Source organism: Aspergillus clavatus, genomic scaffold (genome assembly GCF_000002715.2).
Source record: "Aspergillus clavatus NRRL 1 1099423829791 genomic scaffold, whole genome shotgun sequence".
Taxonomy (NCBI): domain Eukaryota; kingdom Fungi; phylum Ascomycota; class Eurotiomycetes; order Eurotiales; family Aspergillaceae; genus Aspergillus; species Aspergillus clavatus.
Genome location: NW_001517108.1, coordinates 180,149 through 200,638, shown reverse-complemented (window position 1 = coordinate 200,638; position 20,490 = coordinate 180,149). Strand labels below are relative to the sequence as shown.

Genomic DNA, 20,490 nt, shown 5'->3' with positions numbered 1-20,490 from the left:
AGAAGTCAGAAACCTAAGTACCCCAGATACTTTTTCCCCCTCGGATTGTGTGTGTCGAGCGGAATACTAATACGAACCCTCGATATTACCTATCAGTCTTATCCTTAGGTTGCTATCAGTACCAGCACCCAAGGAATCGCAGAGCCGGGAGGCCAAAAAAAAAAAAAAAAAAAGAAAAAGAAAAAGAAGCATTAAAAATAATATTCGTGCCCCACAATGGTGCTCACTCATTCTCTGGCTCATCCATACAAACCGGTCGATCTACTTCTATCTAACTATCTACCTACACTATCGCTTTTGACTCTTTCACATTTGCAAATACGAATTCGTCCCGTTCAATTCCAGGCCCACCGGGAAGTCTTTCCAGAACTCCTACGATTATTATTCTTCTTATTATTATTATTATCATTATTATCGTTATTATTTTAATTGAATTTATTTTTTTTTCTTCCATATTTCCTCCCAGACCATGTTCCTTCTTATATACATCCTCTCCGCCCCCCCTCCTCTTCGTGGCAATCACCTTTCTCCACACAGCGGAGTCCAGTCTTCCTTCTTAACTTCCCTTGCCTGCTTGAATCACTCTCTCCCAACTCTTACTCTTTCACCAAATACGTTCTACGCCTTGAGTGAGAGAGACGGGAGCTAAGACACAGTCGCATCATATCAACAATTTTGCCGTCGACAAACCAGCTCTTCGAAATCCTTTTACGTCCTCCGCTCTCCGGCATCGGAAACCTTACTATACTCCATAGTCCATACCTCTTTCCGCCCAGTTCTACATACGACCTGGTTTTCCCTCTCCCACAGTATCTAACGTGCTCTGCGACTTGTATAAATCTACCACCATTCAACATATCATCATAAGCCGGGCATCTCACCATGTCTAAATCCGGCGGCTCTTCGTTCATCCCCGATTATGCCTCTTACAACTGGACCGGTGCTCCCTCCAACTATGAGCAGTTCACCACAAATGAAATTGGCGGTGATTCGAGTATGTTGCTCAGTTCTGCGAGCTTTTCCACTCGGGAAAACGGGATCTAACGGAATTGGTTTCTATTAGGGACCGAAAATCTGAACAAATGGTTTCAATCCGGTGACCAGGCCTACATCATCGTGGCCTCGGCCATGGTCATGGTCATGATTCCCGGTCTCGGTTTCCTTTATTCTGGTTTGGCTCGTCGTAAGTCGGCGTTGAGTATGATCTGGGCCTGTATGGCATCTTTCTCCGTCGTCACTTTCCAGTGGTACTTCTGGGGTTACTCACTGGCCTTCTCCCCGACTGCAACCAATGGGTATATTGGTAATCTCCGCAACTTTGGTCTGATGAACACTCTGGCGGATCCGAGTCCCGGATCCCCTCTTATTCCCAATCTCCTTTACGCCTTCTACCAGGTATGTTTGCTGTTTCGATCTGGTGTCACGTCGACCTTTGAGGGAGTAGTAGGCTGACCATGGGCCGATGTAGATGCAATTTTGCGGTGTTACTGCAGCCATCGTCATGGGTGCTGTTGCTGAGCGTGGACGTTTGCTTCCTGCTATGGTTTTCACCTTCATCTGGGCGACCATCGTGTACTGCCCGATGGCCTGCTGGGTGTGGAACGTGAACGGATGGGCCTACAACTACGGTGTCATGGACTACGCAGGTGGTGGCCCGGTCGAGATTGGATCTGGTATGGCAGCTCTCGCATACTCCATGGTCCTGGGTCGTCGTCAGGAACGCATGATGCTCAACTTCCGCCCTCACAACGTCTCCCTCATTCTCCTCGGTACGGTCTTCCTCTGGTTCGGATGGCTTGGATTCAACGGTGGTTCGGCATTCGGTGCCAACATTCGAGCCACAATGGCTTGCTGGAACACCAACCTGACTGCTGCCTTTGGTGCCATTACCTGGGTTCTCCTCGATTGGCGTCTGGCTAGAAAGTGGTCTATGGTCGGCTGGTGTTCCGGCACCATCTCCGGTCTGGTTGCCGCCACTCCCGCCTCTGGTTATCTGAGCCCTTGGGCTAGTGTTATCCTGGGCATTGTGACTGGTATTGTTTGTAATTATGCCACCAAGGGTGAGTCTCTCCTAGAGTTTGCTTTTCTCCTCCTTAGCACACGAGCTTTGCTGACTGTTATCTTCAGTGAAATACTGGATTCGGATCGATGACTCTATGGATGTGTTCGCTGAGCACGGTGTCGCTGGGATTGTCGGTCTTCTTTTCAACGCCCTTTTCGGAGACGATGCGATTGTCGGCCTCGACGGTGTCAACACTGGAAGTGGAGTCGGTGGGTGGGTGATTCACAACTATAAGCAGCTCTATATCCAGGTTGCGTTTATTGTGGCTTCCTGCGCCTATTCTTTCGTGGTCTCTGCCATCATCGCCTATGCCATCAACGCTATTCCCGGTCTGAAACTCCGTGCCTCCGAAGAAGCCGAATTGCTCGGTATGGATGATGACCAGCTGGGCGAGTTCGCTTATGATTATGTCGAAGTTCGCCGTGATTACCTTGCCTGGACCCCTCAGAAGCACGATCAGCTCGAAGACGGTCACGAGATCCCCCACGCTGCCCGCTACGGCATCGGCGAACACAGTGAGATGCTGGAAGGCCAGACCCCCGTCCGCATTCACAGCCAGGGCTGCAGTGAAGGCGACTCTGGGATCCAAGAGCTCAAGATCGCTCCGGCTCCGCGACAGGTCGCTGAGCACCATGCTCCGGCTCCTTCGGCTCCTCAGACCAACGGGCAACCCGCCCCGCAACAAATCGAAGAGAAGCAGGAAAGCTCGACATAATTCCTCCGTCTCTGCCCTTCTCCCCTTCCCCTCCTCCCTCTCGACTTCTCCTCCCTATAATCTGTCCTGTTCTTGAGCCCTCCCCCCTTTCATCCTACCTTTTCCGAGCGAGATATCCAGCGTCATTTTGTTTCCCCCTTCTCCGTTTTTGAATGGTCTGTAGCCTGGGGCTGCACCATTGACCTGATATGTATTATTCCCCTTACGTTGTTTATGGTTGGGAGCACCGGCGTTCAATCTGGGATCGATCTACCGGTGTTTTTGTTTTTTTTTTTTTTTTTTGTATATACTTCTTGACCGGCCGGATCAACTGTTATTGGAGCCAGCAAACTGGACAGATACCACTTATAGATCTGAATATCACCGATGAAATAGTCTGTGCGCCACCTCCGTAGTTCCAAGTCCATCGTCTGCAGTGCAGACCCGCTGTAGGCCATAAGTCCGCACTCCTGACTCCAGACTCCAAACTCCAGAGCGTCATTCCTGAATCCCAGGAGCCTGGACACTGAGGGGTCCATCTGATGTCATGATGGATCTGGAATCTGGGGATCAACATGCTCGATGTCACTAGTGAGTAAGTCGCAAGTCGCAACTCGTCAATGCGAAACTAGTGGCCCTAGTCCCAGGCCATTGTCTCCACCGTGGGTGACCCTACTACGAATCCTTTCCTCACTCCCACTACTGGATACTGGTTTGGTATACCTCAAAGTGCCGAACTCCCCAAGTCTCGGTTCTTAAATACTGGGAATAAGGTTCCGAATGTCCTCTTTACGCATTAGGCAGAATGTATACATATGTACAGGGGTACTCAAGAAAAAAAAAAAAAAATCAACAGAGACGAGTTTCGGTGTCTACCGGTCGAATAGGAGGGAGGGGATGTGATGTACGTCCTGTCCTACAGGTCGCGCGGGTTCCGTCTGACCATGGCCCGGACGCGCGCTCGCTCCTCCCGGTTCAGCCTATCCAGCACGTCTACCGTCTCGCCTCCGCGGACGACATCCTCCCATTCGTCGTCGTCCATCCCCATCACCAGCACCATCTGCATGCATCGTGCGAACGCCTCGCGGTGGCGGTACCGGCCCGGCGCGCCGTGGCCGCCGCCGACGTCCACGGCGGCGCTGACGACGCCTGAGATGTCGCGCTCGAGCCGGGTTGCGCCGAGCGCGTTGATCCGGCCGTGGTACGACCACAGGCGCTTCTCGAGGAGTCGGGACAGGTATGCCACTGTCACGGTCAGGAGGCGGTCAAAGGCCGATGCGGTCAGGATGCGCGAGATGGGGAGGAGGAGCTCGGTCCAGCTGGCGGCGAACCGGGGGCGGACGAGCTCGGCGCGGCTGGCGCCGTCGTCAGCGTCGGCGTCCGCATCGCCGTATTCGTGATACATGGTGCTTGTCGGGTCGCTGTCATCGCGGGGCTGGTATTCGATGTCGCGGAACGCGTCCGCGAGGATCGGCCGGAGCCGGTGCTTGACGACGTTGTTGAAGACCACCTGGATGCCGTCGGACAGAAGATCGTGCACCTTGGCCTCAAAGGATGATGCAAGGGACTGTAGCGTTTGGGAGGCGAGCTTGGCTTCCGCAGGTATGGGGAAGAGAGACTGCAACTGGTCCATTTCCTCGACCTGGCCGTCCGGACCGGTGATGGGCTTTTTGGACTCGGTATGGTTCTGCACTATGCGGCGGATGTAGTCGATGGCGACGTCCAAATTGTTGATCAAGACAAGGAAGGAGATTACTGTTTGCTCGGGTGGTTGCGCGCCCTGTACTGGCGCCTTGGGGTAGCATTCGTCGCGCATCTTCCGTTGGGTCATCCCAATAAAGTCCGATCCAAGGACTCGCGATAGCGTAGGGACCACATTGGTCACGACCGAGATTTGCGAGGTGGCCAGCGATTGCTGCAGGACCTTGTTGACAATGTACATGATGTCGTCGACGGCGGAAGTGATGTGTGGAGGATCGGCCTTCAAGGGCTTGTGTGGTTGCAAGGTCAGACCAGACGGCTGCTCATCCAGCTGGAACGCCTTCTCAACCGACCGTCGGAAGAAGAAAGTGGTCATGGCATTGAAAGGGCTGGTTAGACGGTCGTCAATCTTCTTTGTCAAACTTGAGTCTTGCAGAAAATTCGGCGGCATGAACTTTTCACTTTCGTGTTCGGCAGCCTGCTAGGAAGTCAGTTTTGTAATTTTCGCAGCGCTCTCGATAATCAGATTACTTACATTACAAGTCTCCGCAATGAACCGACAGTACAGAGACCATCGGCTTAGCATGATGGCCATCTCATTTAATAGTCCGTCGATTTCCTTCATGTCTACCCCTTCGTCCTCAGTCGGCGCGGCAACTCCATCCCGGGTCGCTGGCGAATTGGATCTTGGTGTTGCACTGCGCTGAGCAGGAAGGAAACTTTGCACCAAGAAGGTAAAGGCATAGGATTTGATGTCGGTGAGTTTGCGATCCACATGCCGGTCATCGCTCCAGGTATCAAGAATGATGCCGCCCTGGAGGTCAGCCTCGAGCTGTAAACGCTCAATGACTCGGTTCATCTTTCTGGGACCATAATGACGCTCAACAAGACCCCCATGGCCATCAATGATCTGTGCAATATGCTCAAACAATTTGGTGAGCGCATTGGCATAGAAGAAGCCGTCTTTGGTCTGTGCCGCTCCCGCGCCTGCATTGAGGTTCGTTCGAGCCCGTGAAGCCACCCCTTGGCAGACGTACCGTCCGTAGACATCCAAACCGACTTCAGAGCGGCCGATGAGCGGGAAAAGTTTGAAGAACCGCGTGATCTTGGTGCCGTCGTTCTCCTTCACAGCCTTGTCAAACTCGCGCAGAAACAAACCACAGAGCGATTCCGCCGCATTATCCAAAGTAACATTTGGCGGGTCAGGCACCTCAGCAGTGGGTACCATCTCAGCAGCAAAGCCCCCATGAACCACCTCCGAAGGTATCTTGGACGCTCGGCTCAGGTAACTGGCTGCCGTTTCCCAGTCCTGGGGAGCCCCCATGGAGCCTGCGACACCCAAGACGCACGCCTTCAACTCCGAAACCTGCTCTACCACCTCAAGCGTCGCTTTGACCCGCGATTGCTCCAGGTCTAGACGACGGACGGCACTTGAGATTCGGTCTGCGGTAGCCGCAGCATCGGAAAGCATGCCATGGCTGACGGACCGAGTGGTGCTAGTCTGGGAGCCAAGATGGGCGCGGAGAAGATCCAGTCGCCCTAATTCTCGGGAGAAGTCTTTCTGCGAGGCGACGAGGGCGTCCAGCCGAGCGGTGACTGTGGCTTCCTGCTCGTGGAGATGCGATAAAGCGGCCTTGATCTCCGCTACGGAACTCGCATTGAACACATCGACTGGGGGGTGAGATTGGGCATTCGGCCCGTTCTGATCTGTAGAAAGAACTGCGTGCCCATTAGTGGTGGGATCTGTTGTTCTGGACATGGTGCCCGAGCAGCTGATCTAGGTGACTTCAGCTGATCTAGGTGACTTGGTTAGGAGGCGCGATGTGTCTTGTTGACAGTTGATGAGATGATAATGTGAAGGCGGTGAGCAGCTTGCGGACAGTGGATTGCTTCAATTGGCGATTGCAACATACTAAGGAGTAATAAGGGCATTGGAATCCTTTTCTTCGTCTACTATACTTTTTTTTTCTAGAAATCTTGTAACCTGTATACAACGTGCAACTAGTAGTTGTCCCTCTCGAATCTCAAGACTGTTTGTTATCGCACTAACATGTGCCTGAGGCAGAAAAAAAAGGCACCATTGCCCAATCGGGTGATTTTCCTCCTCCGCGATATCAACTCGACGTCATTTGACGCTGCTCGCTGTCCATCGCGAATTTTCTCTGTCTGAGCTGCTCCGTGCATTAATAGCGCCGTTCGATCAGGTTTATATTGTGGATTACCTCAACACACTTCGTTCTATCGTACGTCAATCTAGACACCTGCAAAACAGCCAGAAAAAGCTGTCCGCAGCCTCGCAGAGCATCATGGGCAGTGAAACATCCACAGTGGTGGATGAGAACACCAATCCCTCGGTACTAGAGGCGCGGAATATTGAGGCTGTGGCGAAATATATCCAGGATAAAAATGTGCAACGCATTGTGGTCATGGTATGTCCTCCGAGATCGTCCCTCTTTTCCCCGCATGCGCTGTTCGAGCATGTGCTGACAACCATGGTCCTCTTGAATACAGGTAGGAGCTGGTATTAGTACCTCGGCGGGCATTCCCGATTTCCGTTCTCCAGATACAGGTCTTTACGCCAACTTGGCCTTCCTCGATTTACCAGAACCCGAGGATGTGTTCGATATCAGTTTCTTCCGAGAGAATCCTCGACCATTCTACGCCTTGGCGCGTGAGCTGGCTCCTGGCCGGTACCGACCTACGATTGTGCATTCGTTCGTCAAATTACTTCATGACAAGGGCTTGTTGTTGAAACACTTTACGCAGAATATAGATTGTTTAGAGCGCCTGGCGGGGGTGCCGGGTGAGATGATTGTCGAGGCGCATGGAAGCTTCGCATCGCAGCATTGCATTGATTGCAAAGCTGCATACCCAGAGACTCCGATGAAGGAAGCGATTGCAGAAGGAAAAGTACCCACCTGCCTCCATTGCAATGGTCTCGTGAAGCCGGATATTGTCTTCTTTGGAGAAGCCCTACCCGAAGAATTCTTCTCGAGCCGGCATCTTCCAGAACAAGCAGATCTATGCATTGTGATGGGTACGAGTTTGTCTGTACAGCCGTTTGCAAGCTTACCGGCATTCTGCCCGGAAGGGATTCCGCGCGTGCTCATCAACATGGAGCGGGTCGGAGGTCTGGGATCCCGGCCCGATGATGTCCTTGTCCTGGGAGACTGTGACGCTGGGGTGCGACGATTTGCAAAAGCGCTAGGCTGGGAACAGGAACTGGAGGCGTTGTGGGAGACCACGAACCCCGACCCAGAGTCGCGGGCTGCTGAGAATGCTCCTCTACAGACAAGGGACGAGCGGCTACATGATGAGGTGGAGCGTCTGACGGAGGAAGTTGATCGAACCTTGGGGTTGTCCGGGGCATACCAACAACGGGTGCGGGAGCATCTGGCGCACCAATCCCAAAAGAACGTCGACATTACTCAAGGCACGGCAACGGCCGAAGCCCTATCCAGTAAGCAACCACTGTGCCAGTCATCCGAGATCTTTCGCGACGAGGAGATGCATGAAACACTGGGTGAGGATAAGGCCCTTCTAGGTGTTGCAAATGCAGTGACACTGCGGCCGACCGACATCAACGACAGTGAAGTAGGAGGAGGATTGGGACATGTATTCCCTCATTTGACAGATCGAAGGAAGAAGTCATCTGCCATGTGAGTCCGTTGAGTGTGGAGGACCAATGCATACACTATTTGGTAACGGCGTCGTTGCGGCTTTGGGCGGATCAACCATTCTCTGATAAAGGACGGGTTAGTTAGAAACCTAACTCTGTAGGTATATTCATTTTCTCTAGGAGTTTTTCTGGATACAAAATAATGACTCGACGAAGACGCAGAAAACATGATGATACTCGAAATAATCAATAAGACCATAAGATTAGCTGATTTTGTCTAGGTAGACTTGCATTATTTCCCCCATCAGCCATCGATGGCCTCTTTAGTCTCTATGTGGTCAGTCTTACCACTTCATGCATAAGGGCGAGACGCGCCAATAGCGGCATTACTGATGCATCACAAAGCAAAGACCAAGATCAGGAGATGTCTCACCGATACTGTTTTTGGGGGGGGGGGGGTTGTTTAAGGGGGGTGGGCAGTTCCAACGTCCAATTCAACGGCCCCAAGAGGTTCTAGAGAGTCTTCTTCTCTTACTAGTCAACTCAACTGAGGGGCAGTCAACGACAACAGGAGGAGAGAGAGAGAGAGAGAGAGAGAGAGAGAGACTTTCAGGTACAGCAGCTCTATGTACTACATAGGAGTACATACTACTGGGGTCAAACTAGAAGTAATCAGAAAAAAAAAAAGTAAACCCCCAACCGGTGAAAAATTCGGACGATCAACGGTAAGAATAATAAGAATAATAAGAATAATATCCCGAGTGATTTCATCGTCTGCGGGGCATTTCTTGAGTGTTCTTAAGCGTGGTTCTTTTTTTGCGTGGGACTATCCAGTATCCGGTCACTGCCCCACGGGACTATACACAACTCTTGGGTTTATCTCCAAGCAGCAGCCCTCCCCCATACTCTCATCATCCTTTCCCCTTCATCTTCTTTCTGATCTTCTCTCCCTCCCTCTCTCTCTCTCTGTTTCTCTCATCTTGCTGCTCTTCATCTGTCTACTCCCCCGCCCCATTCAAATCAAGAACCGTATCTACTCTCTTTCTCTCATTGACCCCACCTTCATTCATATCACAATGGTCGGAATCGGTCCCAAGCGTCCCCCATCCCGCAAGGGTAGGTGATCCTAATGGAAGCTCCCCAAAGTTGGCACGGTGACTGATCTGGGTGGGGAATTGTTACAGGATCGATGGCCGACGTGCCACAGAACCTCCTGCAGCAAATCAAGGAGTTCGAAGATATGTTCACCGTGGACCGGACCAAGCTCAAGCAGGTGGTTGACCACTTCGTCAAGGAGCTTGAACAGGGTGAGTCGCAATGGCATCGATATCCCCCTAAGATACAACTGGGAACATAAGGCTAACTTGTGGTGTTCGATCAGGCCTCACTGTGGAGGGTGGTAACATCGTGAGCGTCTCCGCATCCGTTCCGGACAACCTGTGCTGACCATGAGGACTACGCTACAGCCGATGAACGTCACGTGGGTTATGGGATTCCCCGATGGAGATGAACAAGGAACTTTCCTGGCCCTGGATATGGGAGGCACCAACCTGCGTGTCTGTGAGATTACTCTGACCGAAGAGAAGGGTGCTTTCGATATCTGCCAATCCAAGTACCGTATGCCGGAGGAATTGAAGACCGGCACTGCTGAGGAGCTGTGGGAGTACATAGCCGACTGTCTTCAACAGTTCATTGATTTCCATCATGAAGACGAGGAGCTGTCACAGTTGCCCTTGGGATTCACCTTCTCCTACCCTGCTACACAGGATTACATCGATCATGGTGTTCTCCAGCGCTGGACCAAGGGGTTTGACATCGATGGCGTTGAAGGTCAAGATGTTGTTCCCCCGCTGGAGGCGATCCTGCAAAAAAAGGTATGCATCACTCTCTTTCGTGCAGTTCTTTCTCTTCGATCCTGGCCCATGTACAATATCTGATAGTTCTACCGCGTAGGGGCTGCCCATCAAAGTCGCTGCCTTGATCAACGATACTACCGGAACCCTCATTGCCTCGGCCTACACTGATCCCGAGATGAAGATTGGTTGCATCTTCGGCACAGGTGTGAATGCGGCTTACATGGATAATGTCGGCTCGGTGCCCAAGCTGGCCCACATGAACCTTCCCCCGGATATGCCTGTGGCGATCAACTGCGAGTACGGTGCTTTCGACAATGAGCATATTGTTCTCCCCCTTACCAAGTATGATCACATCATCGATCGTGATTCGCCTCGTCCGGGCCAACAGGCCTTCGAGAAGATGACGGCCGGTCTCTACTTGGGAGAGATCTTCCGTCTGGCCCTCATTGACCTCCTGGACAGCAGGCCAGGGCTCATCTTCGAGGGTCAGGATACCTCTAAGCTGCGGAAGCCGTATCTGCTCGACGCCTCCTTCCTGGCTGCCATCGAGGAGGATCCTTATGAGAACTTGGAGGAAACGCAGGAACTGTTCCAGCGTGAGTTGAACATCAAGCCTACTCAGGCAGAGCTTGAGATGATCCGCCGTCTGGCCGAGTTGATCGGTACTCGTGCTGCTCGTCTCTCAGCCTGTGGTGTCGCTGCTATCTGCAAGAAGAAGAACATTGAGCGCTGCCACGTCGGCGCCGACGGTTCGGTATTCACGAAATACCCCAATTTCAAGGCCCGTGGTGCCCAGGCACTTCGCGAGATCTTGGATTGGGCCCCGAACGAGAATGATAAGGTCTCCATTCTGGCGGCCGAAGATGGTTCCGGTGTCGGTGCCGCCCTCATTGCTGCCCTGACCCTGAAGCGTGTCAAGGCCGGTAACCTGGCTGGTATCCGCAACAAGGATGAGATGCAGAAAATGCTGTAGATAATGATCTCTGACAAGGTTGATGTTGACCCCTTGATTTTGGATTTTCTTTTGGGATGATTGAAACTGGTGTTTGGGTATGACAAGTGGATAGTTAGCCTGGGTTTGATGAAAATATCGACGATTGATACATGATAATCTGGTTCTTTTTTGTGACATGTTTGCGAAGTGTGCATGGTCTTGACTCGCGGGTGGAGTCTGAAGAATCTATAGACCAATTTTGACCGGAACGCAGACGTCTGTACATACAGCCAACATACAGACCGAATGGGATGATAATGTGTTTTGCAGGACGCCCCATAGAGTGTTTTCCTACAGCCCGCCGGTCTGAAGCGAGCCTCTAACATGTTGGCAGCTTACAGGTCTTGATAACCACCATGATCGTCCATTGCAACGAAGAAGAGAACTGAGGTCGAAGACAAAGCTTCTCGAGAGGTGCAACACGGCGAAATGGATTTCCCCTAATGAGAAAATGAAGAACTGCAGAGTTGCAGGCATGTTCATATGATCCAAACCAGCATTCCAGGCGCCGCCCAGCTACGTCAATGGAATGCTCAGGGACGGTTCAGAACCTAGAAGTATCTTCTAAAGATCTGAGACATTCCAATCTTCGTCAACCATCGAAATGCCAAACTCCAGGAACCCTGGAATGCCGCCCTGGCAGATCGTCGACAGCGAATCGTTTGATTCGTCGCGATGACATAGAGGCACGGGTGTTGTTTATTCTCGACTTCAGGCCCGCGATATACCAAACACCGTCTTATATCTTGACACCACTACTCCCTCGCTTCACGGAGAAGCGTGTCTCGCTCTTCATATCTTGCAACCCGCTCATCGTTCCCACCCACCGCGTAAACCTCGCATTTGTATACCTCTGAAGAACCCGAACACACCACAAGGACGACCCCTCACCCAAAATGAAACTCACCGCTCCTCTCCTCACCACCATGGCCATGGCCACGACCGTCCTCGCACTGCCGGATAGCGACGCACGCGGAACCAGCGCCGACATCACCCTCGCCCCCAAGCCTGTTCATAGCAAAGCCAGCTTCGAGACGGTCATCATCAACTCTAGTATCAAGATCGTCGCGACCCCAGCCGCGACGCCGGTTGCGACGCCGGCTGCGACGCCCGGTGCCGCTGCAAGTGCGGCGGCGGATGCGGCCGAGAAGCAAGTTGTATGATTCCCTTCTCCTCCTGGCTGGCTTAGTTGAGGTTTTCTAATGGATGATGCAGGAAGCGAATATTCTGAGTTCGGTGAGTCGCTTTCCTGGAGTGTGAAAATGGAGGGGGGGGGTTGAGGGCGTGCTTTGCTAACGTCGGTATGTGACGTGTGTGTGTTAGATCTTGGGCATGGTGAGTACATAACCTCCTTGCGAATTATGACATATCTAGTTGAACAAGGCTGATGGCACTTATTTCGCGGCTGTAGTTTGGTCTGGGTGTAAGTTACCGAACAGATAATGTTCCTCTCTATTATTCGTTGGCATGTCCTCCGTAGTTTGAAAGTACTGACGATTGTCTAGAATGCTTAGTAATGAAGGGATATGGAGAGGATGGGGAGTTCGATATGCAACTAATCTTGGTCTACTTCACTTTTGGGCTTAACTGCTGGGATGTCATGCAGGGCTCTTTAGATAGTATCTTTTAATGTAATCCAATCACCCAATAGAAAATCATGATACATCATACGTCCAATGTCTTTCTGCCCCTTATACTAGGTAATCCATGTAAGTACAAGGATGCTTAAATCTATGCGATATGTAAAGGTTGGATTTTGTACACGGATCGATTTTTCATTCACCCACAGTTCATCTCATCACCATGTTTTATCCCCGGATCTCCCAGAGTCTAATACGTCCCTGCTCATTGGCAACAGCAAGTTGATCGGAGTTCGGAGAAACAGCTACTGAAGAGATACGACCAAATGGCGTGTTGGACGTGGGCCAGTTGCGGAACACAGTACACGTGGGGAGATGAACTAGATAATTCAGTCAGCATGATGGGATTTCAGAAGAAAAAAAAAAGGGGTAGAAAAGGGGAAAGCATACCTAGTCTCAAGGCATCCCGCTTCCACCGACTAGCCATCACGAGGAACTGGCCGTCTGGCGCAAATACAAGATGGCTGATGGGCGTAGTGAGCTGGTCCAAGGCGCGTACAGGTTCGGGATTGCGTGGAATCGGCGAGGCAGTCTTCGCGTCTGTGGAGTTGGACTGCGCTGCATATGCAGCAGCCCATTCACGACGGTCGTAGACGTTGACCACACCGCTGGAACTTCCAACGGCGACCCAGCGATCTCCGCCCAGCTGCGTCCGTCCTGATCGTCCACCGAGATTGAGCGTGGTTGTGCCCACAGCTCCGGCGTCCATCCAGCGAGCGACAACCCGGTTAAGACGGCCATCCCACTCAGATACTTCACCGCTCTTGCTGGCGACTGTCATACCTTCTCCGTCGCCCCACCACGCGAAATCCGCCACACCTCCCCGGCCATCGACACGCACCTGGGCAATCCACTGCCCGGTACTGGAGTCCAAGATATTGATGATACCACCGCCTTTGCGCGAGGAGCCGACAAGACCGACATAACGCCCGCAGGGCGAGAGCTTGAACCGTTCCATGGACTTTTGTTCCTCCTTGCGGTCTGCAGTTCCATTGACCTTTTCAACCTTGCCAGTATCCAGATCCCAGATGTGGAAGTATCGTCGACGACCAGAGGCAAAGATCTTGTTACCGCTTGGCAGCGCAAAAGCGGATGTGTGGATAGGCGTACGGCGGATGTGGAGGGATGTGAGAAGGGGATTGGGAGCCGCCGCAGAAGGGGAGATATGGTGAATGAAAAGTGTAGCCGCAGGACCGGAAGACAGCAGCAGTGGATAGTGAGGATGGAACATGAGAGAATCAACGGAGGACTGCCAAACTTGTCAGATCCCTTGACTAATACCGAACCCCCTGAAAAAAAAAAAAAAAAAAGAGAACTTACCGGTTGGTCTTTGCCAATATCCTTCAGTCTGTGAATATCTATCACCTCCTGTCGCAACTTTCTCTTGCCTCCTGGGCGCGTGCCGTCATCCAATTTGGTCAATTCGCTGGCATTTTGCAGCAGCTTGGCCAAAGGTTGCGTAGAAAGCCGCTCATTCTCCTCATCCGTATCCATGTCGCTGTCGCGGTCGGAATCGGAATCGTTACCCTCCTGTTTGTTGTTCAATTCAGGGTTGGCCCAATCTGGCACGGGGTGCAGTTGCAGGAATTGTCTGCGAAGCCGTTTGACATATTCCTTGCCGCTGATAATATCTTCAGACTCAGTGTTGCGCAGTTTTCTCAGCCTCTGATGGCTTGCGAGCGAGACAGTGAGGCGCTCATCGTCGCTGTCATGCCACAACGCGGGCAGTGTCCCCTCGGCTTCACTATCCTCAGAGTCAGACCCCGATTCAGAAGGCTCTGCGAGATCCGTAGAGACTGGCGCAGAGCCGGAGTCGAGGAAGAAGAGCTATCATATGTCGGTTAGCAAACAAAACCCCAAAACGAGTAGATCAATCTACGAACATCTGCATCGGAGACACCCGCCAAATCCGAGTCCTCCGCTTCCTCTTCCTCCCCTTCGCTGGCGCTTTCCACATCACTCTCCTCACCAAATGCCACCAAGTCGCGCGACTGATGGCTCTTCAATGCGCCAACGAAACCCTCATCGTCACCAAAGAGCATCCGCTCCAGCTTCCTCTCCGCATCGTCTTTCTCCCGTACTTTCTTCTCCTTGACGCCTTTCACCTTAACATCCACGTCCATATCGGAGTCGTCATTTGAATCAACAGGCATGGAGATATCGCCATTCTCGAACGGGGACCTCGAGTCCGCTTTCGCCTTCTGGCTGGTCTTCTGCTTAACTGCTGTGTTTGGCATTTTGCCAACGGTGCAACAGTGGGTCTCTCAAAGCAATATGAAAAAAAAAAAAGGAAGAAAACCCCGAGTAGTGTAATCTATCGGAATTGCATATATCAATATCGTATTGCGGGGACTCTTCTTCGAATTGAAAGACTCGTCTCCTCTGGATGGTAGAAAAGAACTCTCCAACAATAATTTTCTTCGTGGCGGAGCGGCAGAAGTAGGCGGTGAGATCTGCGGTGGAGATTGATGCCTTAGGGTATGTGCTTGGATTCAGGCAACGACCAGCACCCCGGCGCTGACAATCCAGATTGAGAGAGCATGAGAGTGATATAGTTGAATAATCAACTATTAGTTAAAGTTTCTTTCCTTGAAGGACTATTGCTTGTGATATATCCAGATACCGGTTGGGTTACATGTCCTATATACAGATGATCAAAACCTCTATGGCCTCTCATGGCAACATGTCTTATTGCTGAGCGACTGAAGCATATACATGTCCTTCAACAGATCAATTGGCAAATCCCGTCGCAAAAATTCCGTACATATTAAGATCAAAAGGCATAAAACTTAGAACCGATATTGGCGCAAGGAACTTCCCACATCCTTCACCCAACGCCGACGCATAAGTATAATCAGATCGTCATGATTTCTTGGTTTGAATAGTAAGCTTCGTTGAGGATGCCATCTCATCATACTCTCCATGACTGCTGCTTGATCTGGCAGACGCCAAAGATGCAGCTGGCAGGTACTCCCCATCGACCGCAGGGTCATATTCAGCACGCTCAAATCGGCCAAGCCGTTCGTTCGACCGCGAGGGTTGGTCCAGCCCCTTGTCCAGATGCTTCCCTATCGAGACTTCATCCGATCCAAAGATACCATCTCCGTCGAGGTCAGCCAGGAATGCACTGTGTTGATTCCGGTCTTCATCTAGCAAACAATCCTCTGCCTCGGCGTCATCTTCTTCAGCAACCAGCTCAGGAGACAGTTGTTTCTTGATGAATGTGTCGATGATGTAGTACTGGATCGCATTCATGATCACGGGGAAGAGCAGCATGACGAAGATGATCTGGACAGCCGTATTCCCCTCTGTCCACCGCAGGGCCCAATCGCCGACTTTGACAATGAACGGCAATAGTTGTATAAGAAAGAAGACGCAGATCTTCATGCCGAGAAGTCCGATGAAATATATCATAGCTTGTTTGAACCACCAAGCTGCCTTTGGTGGAGAGCCATAGTTTCCAGACTCAATCGACTCCGGCGGGTTTGCAAGAGCGGTGAATGCAGCCAAACGGTTCAGGATGTGAAGGATGAAGATGAGGATCGGAATTCCAAGCGTTGTCTATTGTAGAAAAATCAATGCGTCAATGCGGCTCAAGATGAGAAGCGATCAGACGATAACTCACATCGATCCCCAAATTCAACAGATAGAACGAGCACGGATTCGGTCTATAGTCGCTCGTGATTTCAAACTGGCCAGCAGAAAACATCGACATGAGTAGATTTGCCAGATGTAGCATTGCCGAGCCAAAAACTTGTTTCGAAACGTCAAACGCCCATACTTTCACAGGGCGCTGGGGTCTTTCCCTCCAGCGCTTGTAGACTAATGACGACAGCGCCAGCGCCCCGAGTGCCGCCTGCACTAGGAGCGAGAAGGGCCCCAGGAGTTTGCATTCTCCATTGTCCTCTCCGTCTGAAGGTTGACCTTGACCCGCCAGGGGATAAAATGTAGGCGCAGATGAGGGTGCGGATACAGAGGTTGAGAGAGTGCTACTGATTGTCGCGATAACAGTCGCCGAAGCTAATGAAGTCATAGACGGTATGGACATGGCTGTTTTGGCCTCTTGTCTGTGACAGTTACCGTCTGTGAGAGAGCAAAGAGGAGTTGGCGGCGATTGAAAAGATGCTCTATCAAGAGCCCCCTATAATATGAGGGATGATCGTAAAGTAGGCATCAGTGGGTGGTGTGTCTCGTGTCTTGAGTGTATATCTTAGTCATGGACCAGCCGAACGTTCAGGTAAGGTTTAGAATGAATTGAAGTGTATCCAGCAAAGTATGATCACAAAGTTTCACAGTGATAGACTGACAGTCCTTTACCAGAAAGGAATCTGAGCCAGCCCAGGCGAGGTGGTCTCAAGTGCGACAGGTTTGTCAGATGCTAAGATGAGACATGCCTCCGCAAGGTGGGCGGTTGGTGTGGTCACTAGTTCAACGCCGCCGAGAACTCAGGCTAGTCACGCTCCAGGGTGCTGCAGTGCCAAGGCGCATAAACTGGGTAATTCGGCATTGGCCATTTTGGGCTAGATTTTACGAACTACGAGGCAAATAGAGACAGAGATAGCATTCATGATGGCTCTCGTCCATGTTTTTCAGGTGTTCCGAATCTATGAAGGCCAAGATCCGCCTGGCCTGCTGATGGAAAATAGCGACACTCAAATCAGTTGAATTTCCACAACTATCGAAGCCAATGTCTAGTAGGTTTCTCTCCAAGCACGGGACAGACATAACTAGAAGTGACATGATCAATCGCCATAATGCGATCGTGAAATCACAATATGGCTACATGATCTCCGAACTCCACAGCCCGTGTTGTCCACCCAGGCTACCATGAGCCTGGACTTGCTCCAACTCATCTGCAAACTGGAACCATATTTAGATCATGAGTCTCTCGACTTTGTCCTTGATGGTTCTGATCTGGCCCATCAGATCACTGGCCTCGTTGGTGGTGATGCTAGCGGCGATCACAGGGCGAGAGACACCGGTCGCACGGCCCAGGGCGAGCTTGCTTGGGACGTAGACGAAGGGAACGTTCTTGTCCTCGCAAAGAAGAGGAAGGTGAAGCAGAATAGCAAGAGGAGAAGTATCAGCCGCAAGGATAACGAGCTCGGAAGTACCACGGTTGAGGGTCTTGGTAGCTAGAGGGAATCTGTTAGCCAGCGAGAACAAGGGAAGTGGTTGCGGTGTCGCAGAGGCAGAATACATACCCTCGTTCGCGCCCTTCTTCAGCTGACGGTAGTGAGAAGCCTGCTGAACCAGATCCAGGAGGTTCTGGGTGAGAGCCTCATCGGCGATGGGCCAAGCTGTGCAGATTAATTAGCACATGGTCAGAGTGATCTTTAATCAGAAATCGCCTTACCTGCAGAAGTTTCACCAGACATGATTGAGAGAGTGTACTAGTTGTTCAAAAAGTGAAATGAAATGGCTCACTCAAAGGATCACTGCCGTACTGCAGGGTATCTATCGATTAAAAGAGTTGATGATAAGAGAGGGAAGGAAAAGGAAAAAATTCAAGCTTCTGCAAAAGAAAATCTTGAAGAGAAAATGGGCAGTGGGGCAGCTGGGGCTGACACCAAACCGCTTTAGGATTACTCTGGACCAGGTTAGTTGGGGATCATTTCACACCTTAATCATAAGGCAACAAATGATCTCTGTTTATCATTTCTTGCCATCGTGCTCCCTTATACACATTATTTGGCTTCTTTTCTATTTTCTATTGATCTCAGAACTCGGAAGCTAGGATAATACAAATCTCATACGAAATATTCAAAGCCAAACGCATAGAGCAGGTGCCGACTTGGCGGCGACGAAAGGATAATATTGATAGCAGCAACTGGCCAGCATAACGGAACAGATTTCAGCCCAGCAAAGACTAATTCTGCATCATTCCCTCGATAATTGCTGGGAGAGGTCATTATACCTACCAGCAACCGTCATACTCATGAATAAGAGCCATGAAAACCAGAGGAGTAGAACGCCGAAAACCCCACACCCAACCCATGATAGACAACACGCAGCTCGATGCCTGCGAAGGGTACTCTGAAAAACCGACAAAAGAAACGACGACCTCATTCTATCCCATGTTGCTGTTTGAGGCGCTCCAAATTCTCTTGCCTTTCCGCCAAGTCCTCTTTCGACTTGAGCATCTTCTCTGGCTGATGGTATAGTACTAGAACCGATCATCATTAGTATGAGACTTTCCAACGAGCCACACTCCCCCCTGGTGCATTGATAAATCACATACCGACAAGATATCTGTTCTGGAAATTGAATCCATTGAGCTTATCGCATGCCTGTTTGGCGTCGTGAACGTCTTCGTAGACAACAAATGCGGTTCCCTTGGAGTTGTTCGCGATTCCTTGACGGATTTGACTGGAGATATGATCAGATCGTACGTCGCACAGCGTGAGCTTTGCTTGTCTCGTTCAAAAGGTCCGTCTTACCGGATAGGTCCAAATTTGCCGAAGAGGTCAAATAATTGCTCCGCAGTCACGTTGTAGCTGTTACAGAATCGTCGTATTAGTCCCGGTTCTTCAAGTAGTCACATACTTAGTCGATGTGATGGTTATTTGACAGTCGATCCATGCGAGGCAGTGGTCCATCAAGACGTACTTGAGGTTCTTGACAAAGAGAATCCTAAGACGACTTTTGTCAGCACATGAAACATGATAATGGGCAAAAATCTAGTCAAAATAGGGGCATAAAGCAAATAACAAATCATGGCAAGCCAAGAGCCAAGTCACCACCAGTCAAATGTGCAGAGGGGCACATCACGTTCGCGAGCACTTACCGATTGGCTTCGGGGGCGAGCTTCCGGCTCATTCTTGGGGGGACAGAAAAAGTCCAAAAATAGTGATAAACGGTTTGAAATGGGAGAATTAGAAGAGACACCCGCAAGGGATGATATCAATCAATAAGAAGTAGAGGGAAAGCAGAGGAGGGAGGGAGGAAGAAGAGGATTCGATATCCGTGATGGGCGGAGAAGCGCAAGATGAGTGAGCACGAGGTTTGGAAGGGGGGATGCCTTGCCCGATTGGGTTTAGAGCCAATGGCGAGCCTCACTTTGTTGCAGCTGTGTAGAGAGTCAAGAGTCGAGATGGAGGCCAAGAATGGAGGTATCTTTTGATAGATAGATAATTGTGATGATCATTGACTTGTACGCTGCTCTCCCTGCTATATTTATTTCCTGAATTGCTGCGAGCTCCAAGAGTAGTCGGCCGGCTATTAACTAGCACTGCTCTCTAGGCAATACCGCAAACGATATGACAGCCCGTCAACAAGTGAATAGATAGGGAGGAGATAGCATAGCCTTGTCCTTAAGTCCTTGTCCTTGACTACTACTGTAGGCTCCCTAGCAGTGACCGGCTTACTTTGCGCTGCCTCTCTGCCTGCTATTATTATTCATTCATTCATTCATTCACCACCAATTCCTCCATCCGCCAACACTCCATCCCCTCCGACGGATTCAATTCTCTCAATTGTCGGAAATTAATTTTTCTCAATTTCTAAACATTTCTCACCACTCCCGTGGTAACTCTCCAGCTTTGTCCGCCCTCTCGTGGCGGTACGTCTCGACGACTCTCCCTCGGTGCTGCAGCGCTCTCCCGCCCTCGACGACGACTAGTGAAGTCGGGAGAGTCTCAAGTTTCCCTCCCCCCTCAAACTTCCCAGCGCTCCGTGCGTGCGACCTTCGCTCCGTCAACCTCCCATCCCACCTTCGTACTCGATTTTCCATCCTCATCTACCTTTGGATACCATTGCTAAACGGCGCGCTTTCTCCTTCTGCCAGGAATGACTCTCTTTTTGCCTGCGGTGGCCTCTCTCTAGCCCGCGTGGTTCATCACCCCCGCTTTGCTCTCGCCTGCCGCAAGCACCTTTTATTTCTTCTCCGGCCCTTCTCCGTTCTCCTACCTTTCGTCGATCGCCC

General features: G+C 51.1%; 9 protein-coding genes across 9 annotated transcripts, besides 11 other annotated features; 4 read left to right on the top strand and 5 right to left on the bottom strand.

The window, feature by feature from the left end:
- Positions 1-154: 154 nt before the first annotated feature.
- Positions 155-188: a microsatellite.
- Positions 189-377: 189 nt separating this feature from the next.
- Positions 378-425: a microsatellite.
- Positions 379-425: a microsatellite.
- A 457-nt stretch (positions 426-882) lies between these two features.
- On the top strand, positions 883-2,777 carry ACLA_068450 (ammonium transporter; the record flags this gene model as incomplete). Its single annotated transcript, XM_001275243.1, has 4 exons — positions 883-994; positions 1,064-1,395; positions 1,469-2,060; positions 2,128-2,777. 4 exons carry the CDS (start codon positions 883-885, stop codon positions 2,775-2,777), a joined length of 1,686 nt encoding a protein of 561 aa, XP_001275244.1.
- A 258-nt stretch (positions 2,778-3,035) lies between these two features.
- Positions 3,036-3,059: a microsatellite.
- A 613-nt stretch (positions 3,060-3,672) lies between these two features.
- On the bottom strand, positions 3,673-6,216 carry ACLA_068440 (Golgi transport complex subunit COG4; the record flags this gene model as incomplete). The annotated part of the gene is made up of 2 exons (XM_001275242.1): positions 3,673-4,935; positions 4,993-6,216. The coding sequence occupies 2 exons, from the start codon at positions 6,214-6,216 to the stop codon at positions 3,673-3,675; spliced, it is 2,487 nt and encodes an 828-aa protein (XP_001275243.1).
- Positions 6,217-6,227: 11 nt separating this feature from the next.
- Positions 6,228-6,264: a microsatellite.
- Positions 6,265-6,763: 499 nt separating this feature from the next.
- ACLA_068430 (SIR2 family NAD-dependent protein deacylase) lies at positions 6,764-8,120 on the top strand (the record flags this gene model as incomplete). Its single annotated transcript, XM_001275241.1, has 2 exons — positions 6,764-6,886; positions 6,969-8,120. 2 exons carry the CDS (start codon positions 6,764-6,766, stop codon positions 8,118-8,120), a joined length of 1,275 nt encoding a protein of 424 aa, XP_001275242.1.
- Positions 8,121-8,650: 530 nt separating this feature from the next.
- Positions 8,651-8,682: a microsatellite.
- Positions 8,652-8,682: a microsatellite.
- Positions 8,683-8,803: 121 nt separating this feature from the next.
- Positions 8,804-8,831: a microsatellite.
- Positions 8,832-9,019: 188 nt separating this feature from the next.
- Positions 9,020-9,053: a microsatellite.
- A 99-nt stretch (positions 9,054-9,152) lies between these two features.
- On the top strand, positions 9,153-10,905 carry ACLA_068420 (putative hexokinase Kxk; the record flags this gene model as incomplete). The annotated part of the gene is made up of 5 exons (XM_001275240.1): positions 9,153-9,192; positions 9,261-9,383; positions 9,458-9,483; positions 9,543-9,950; positions 10,030-10,905. 5 exons carry the CDS (start codon positions 9,153-9,155, stop codon positions 10,903-10,905), a joined length of 1,473 nt encoding a protein of 490 aa, XP_001275241.1.
- A 917-nt stretch (positions 10,906-11,822) lies between these two features.
- ACLA_068410 (uncharacterized protein) lies at positions 11,823-12,186 on the top strand (the record flags this gene model as incomplete). Its single annotated transcript, XM_001275239.1, has 2 exons — positions 11,823-12,083; positions 12,142-12,186. 2 exons carry the CDS (start codon positions 11,823-11,825, stop codon positions 12,184-12,186), a joined length of 306 nt encoding a protein of 101 aa, XP_001275240.1.
- Positions 12,007-12,037: a microsatellite.
- Positions 12,187-12,734: 548 nt separating the features above from the next.
- Positions 12,735-14,803, bottom strand: ACLA_068400 (WD40 repeat domain-containing protein; the record flags this gene model as incomplete). The annotated part of the gene is made up of 4 exons (XM_001275238.1): positions 12,735-12,886; positions 12,957-13,815; positions 13,887-14,393; positions 14,450-14,803. The coding sequence occupies 4 exons, from the start codon at positions 14,801-14,803 to the stop codon at positions 12,735-12,737; spliced, it is 1,872 nt and encodes a 623-aa protein (XP_001275239.1).
- Positions 14,804-15,428: 625 nt separating this feature from the next.
- On the bottom strand, positions 15,429-16,614 carry ACLA_068390 (STIMATE family protein; the record flags this gene model as incomplete). The annotated part of the gene is made up of 2 exons (XM_001275237.1): positions 15,429-16,127; positions 16,192-16,614. The coding sequence occupies 2 exons, from the start codon at positions 16,612-16,614 to the stop codon at positions 15,429-15,431; spliced, it is 1,122 nt and encodes a 373-aa protein (XP_001275238.1).
- An 824-nt stretch (positions 16,615-17,438) lies between these two features.
- On the bottom strand, positions 17,439-17,944 carry ACLA_068380 (small nucleolar ribonucleoprotein SNU13; the record flags this gene model as incomplete). Its single annotated transcript, XM_001275236.1, has 3 exons — positions 17,439-17,701; positions 17,771-17,866; positions 17,923-17,944. The coding sequence occupies 3 exons, from the start codon at positions 17,942-17,944 to the stop codon at positions 17,439-17,441; spliced, it is 381 nt and encodes a 126-aa protein (XP_001275237.1).
- A 687-nt stretch (positions 17,945-18,631) lies between these two features.
- ACLA_068370 (putative pre-mRNA branch site protein p14) lies at positions 18,632-19,385 on the bottom strand (the record flags this gene model as incomplete). The annotated part of the gene is made up of 5 exons (XM_001275235.1): positions 18,632-18,732; positions 18,808-18,935; positions 19,007-19,063; positions 19,176-19,199; positions 19,354-19,385. The coding sequence occupies 5 exons, from the start codon at positions 19,383-19,385 to the stop codon at positions 18,632-18,634; spliced, it is 342 nt and encodes a 113-aa protein (XP_001275236.1).
- Positions 19,386-19,962: 577 nt separating this feature from the next.
- Positions 19,963-19,983: a microsatellite.
- Between the last annotated feature and the right edge of the window lie 507 nt (positions 19,984-20,490).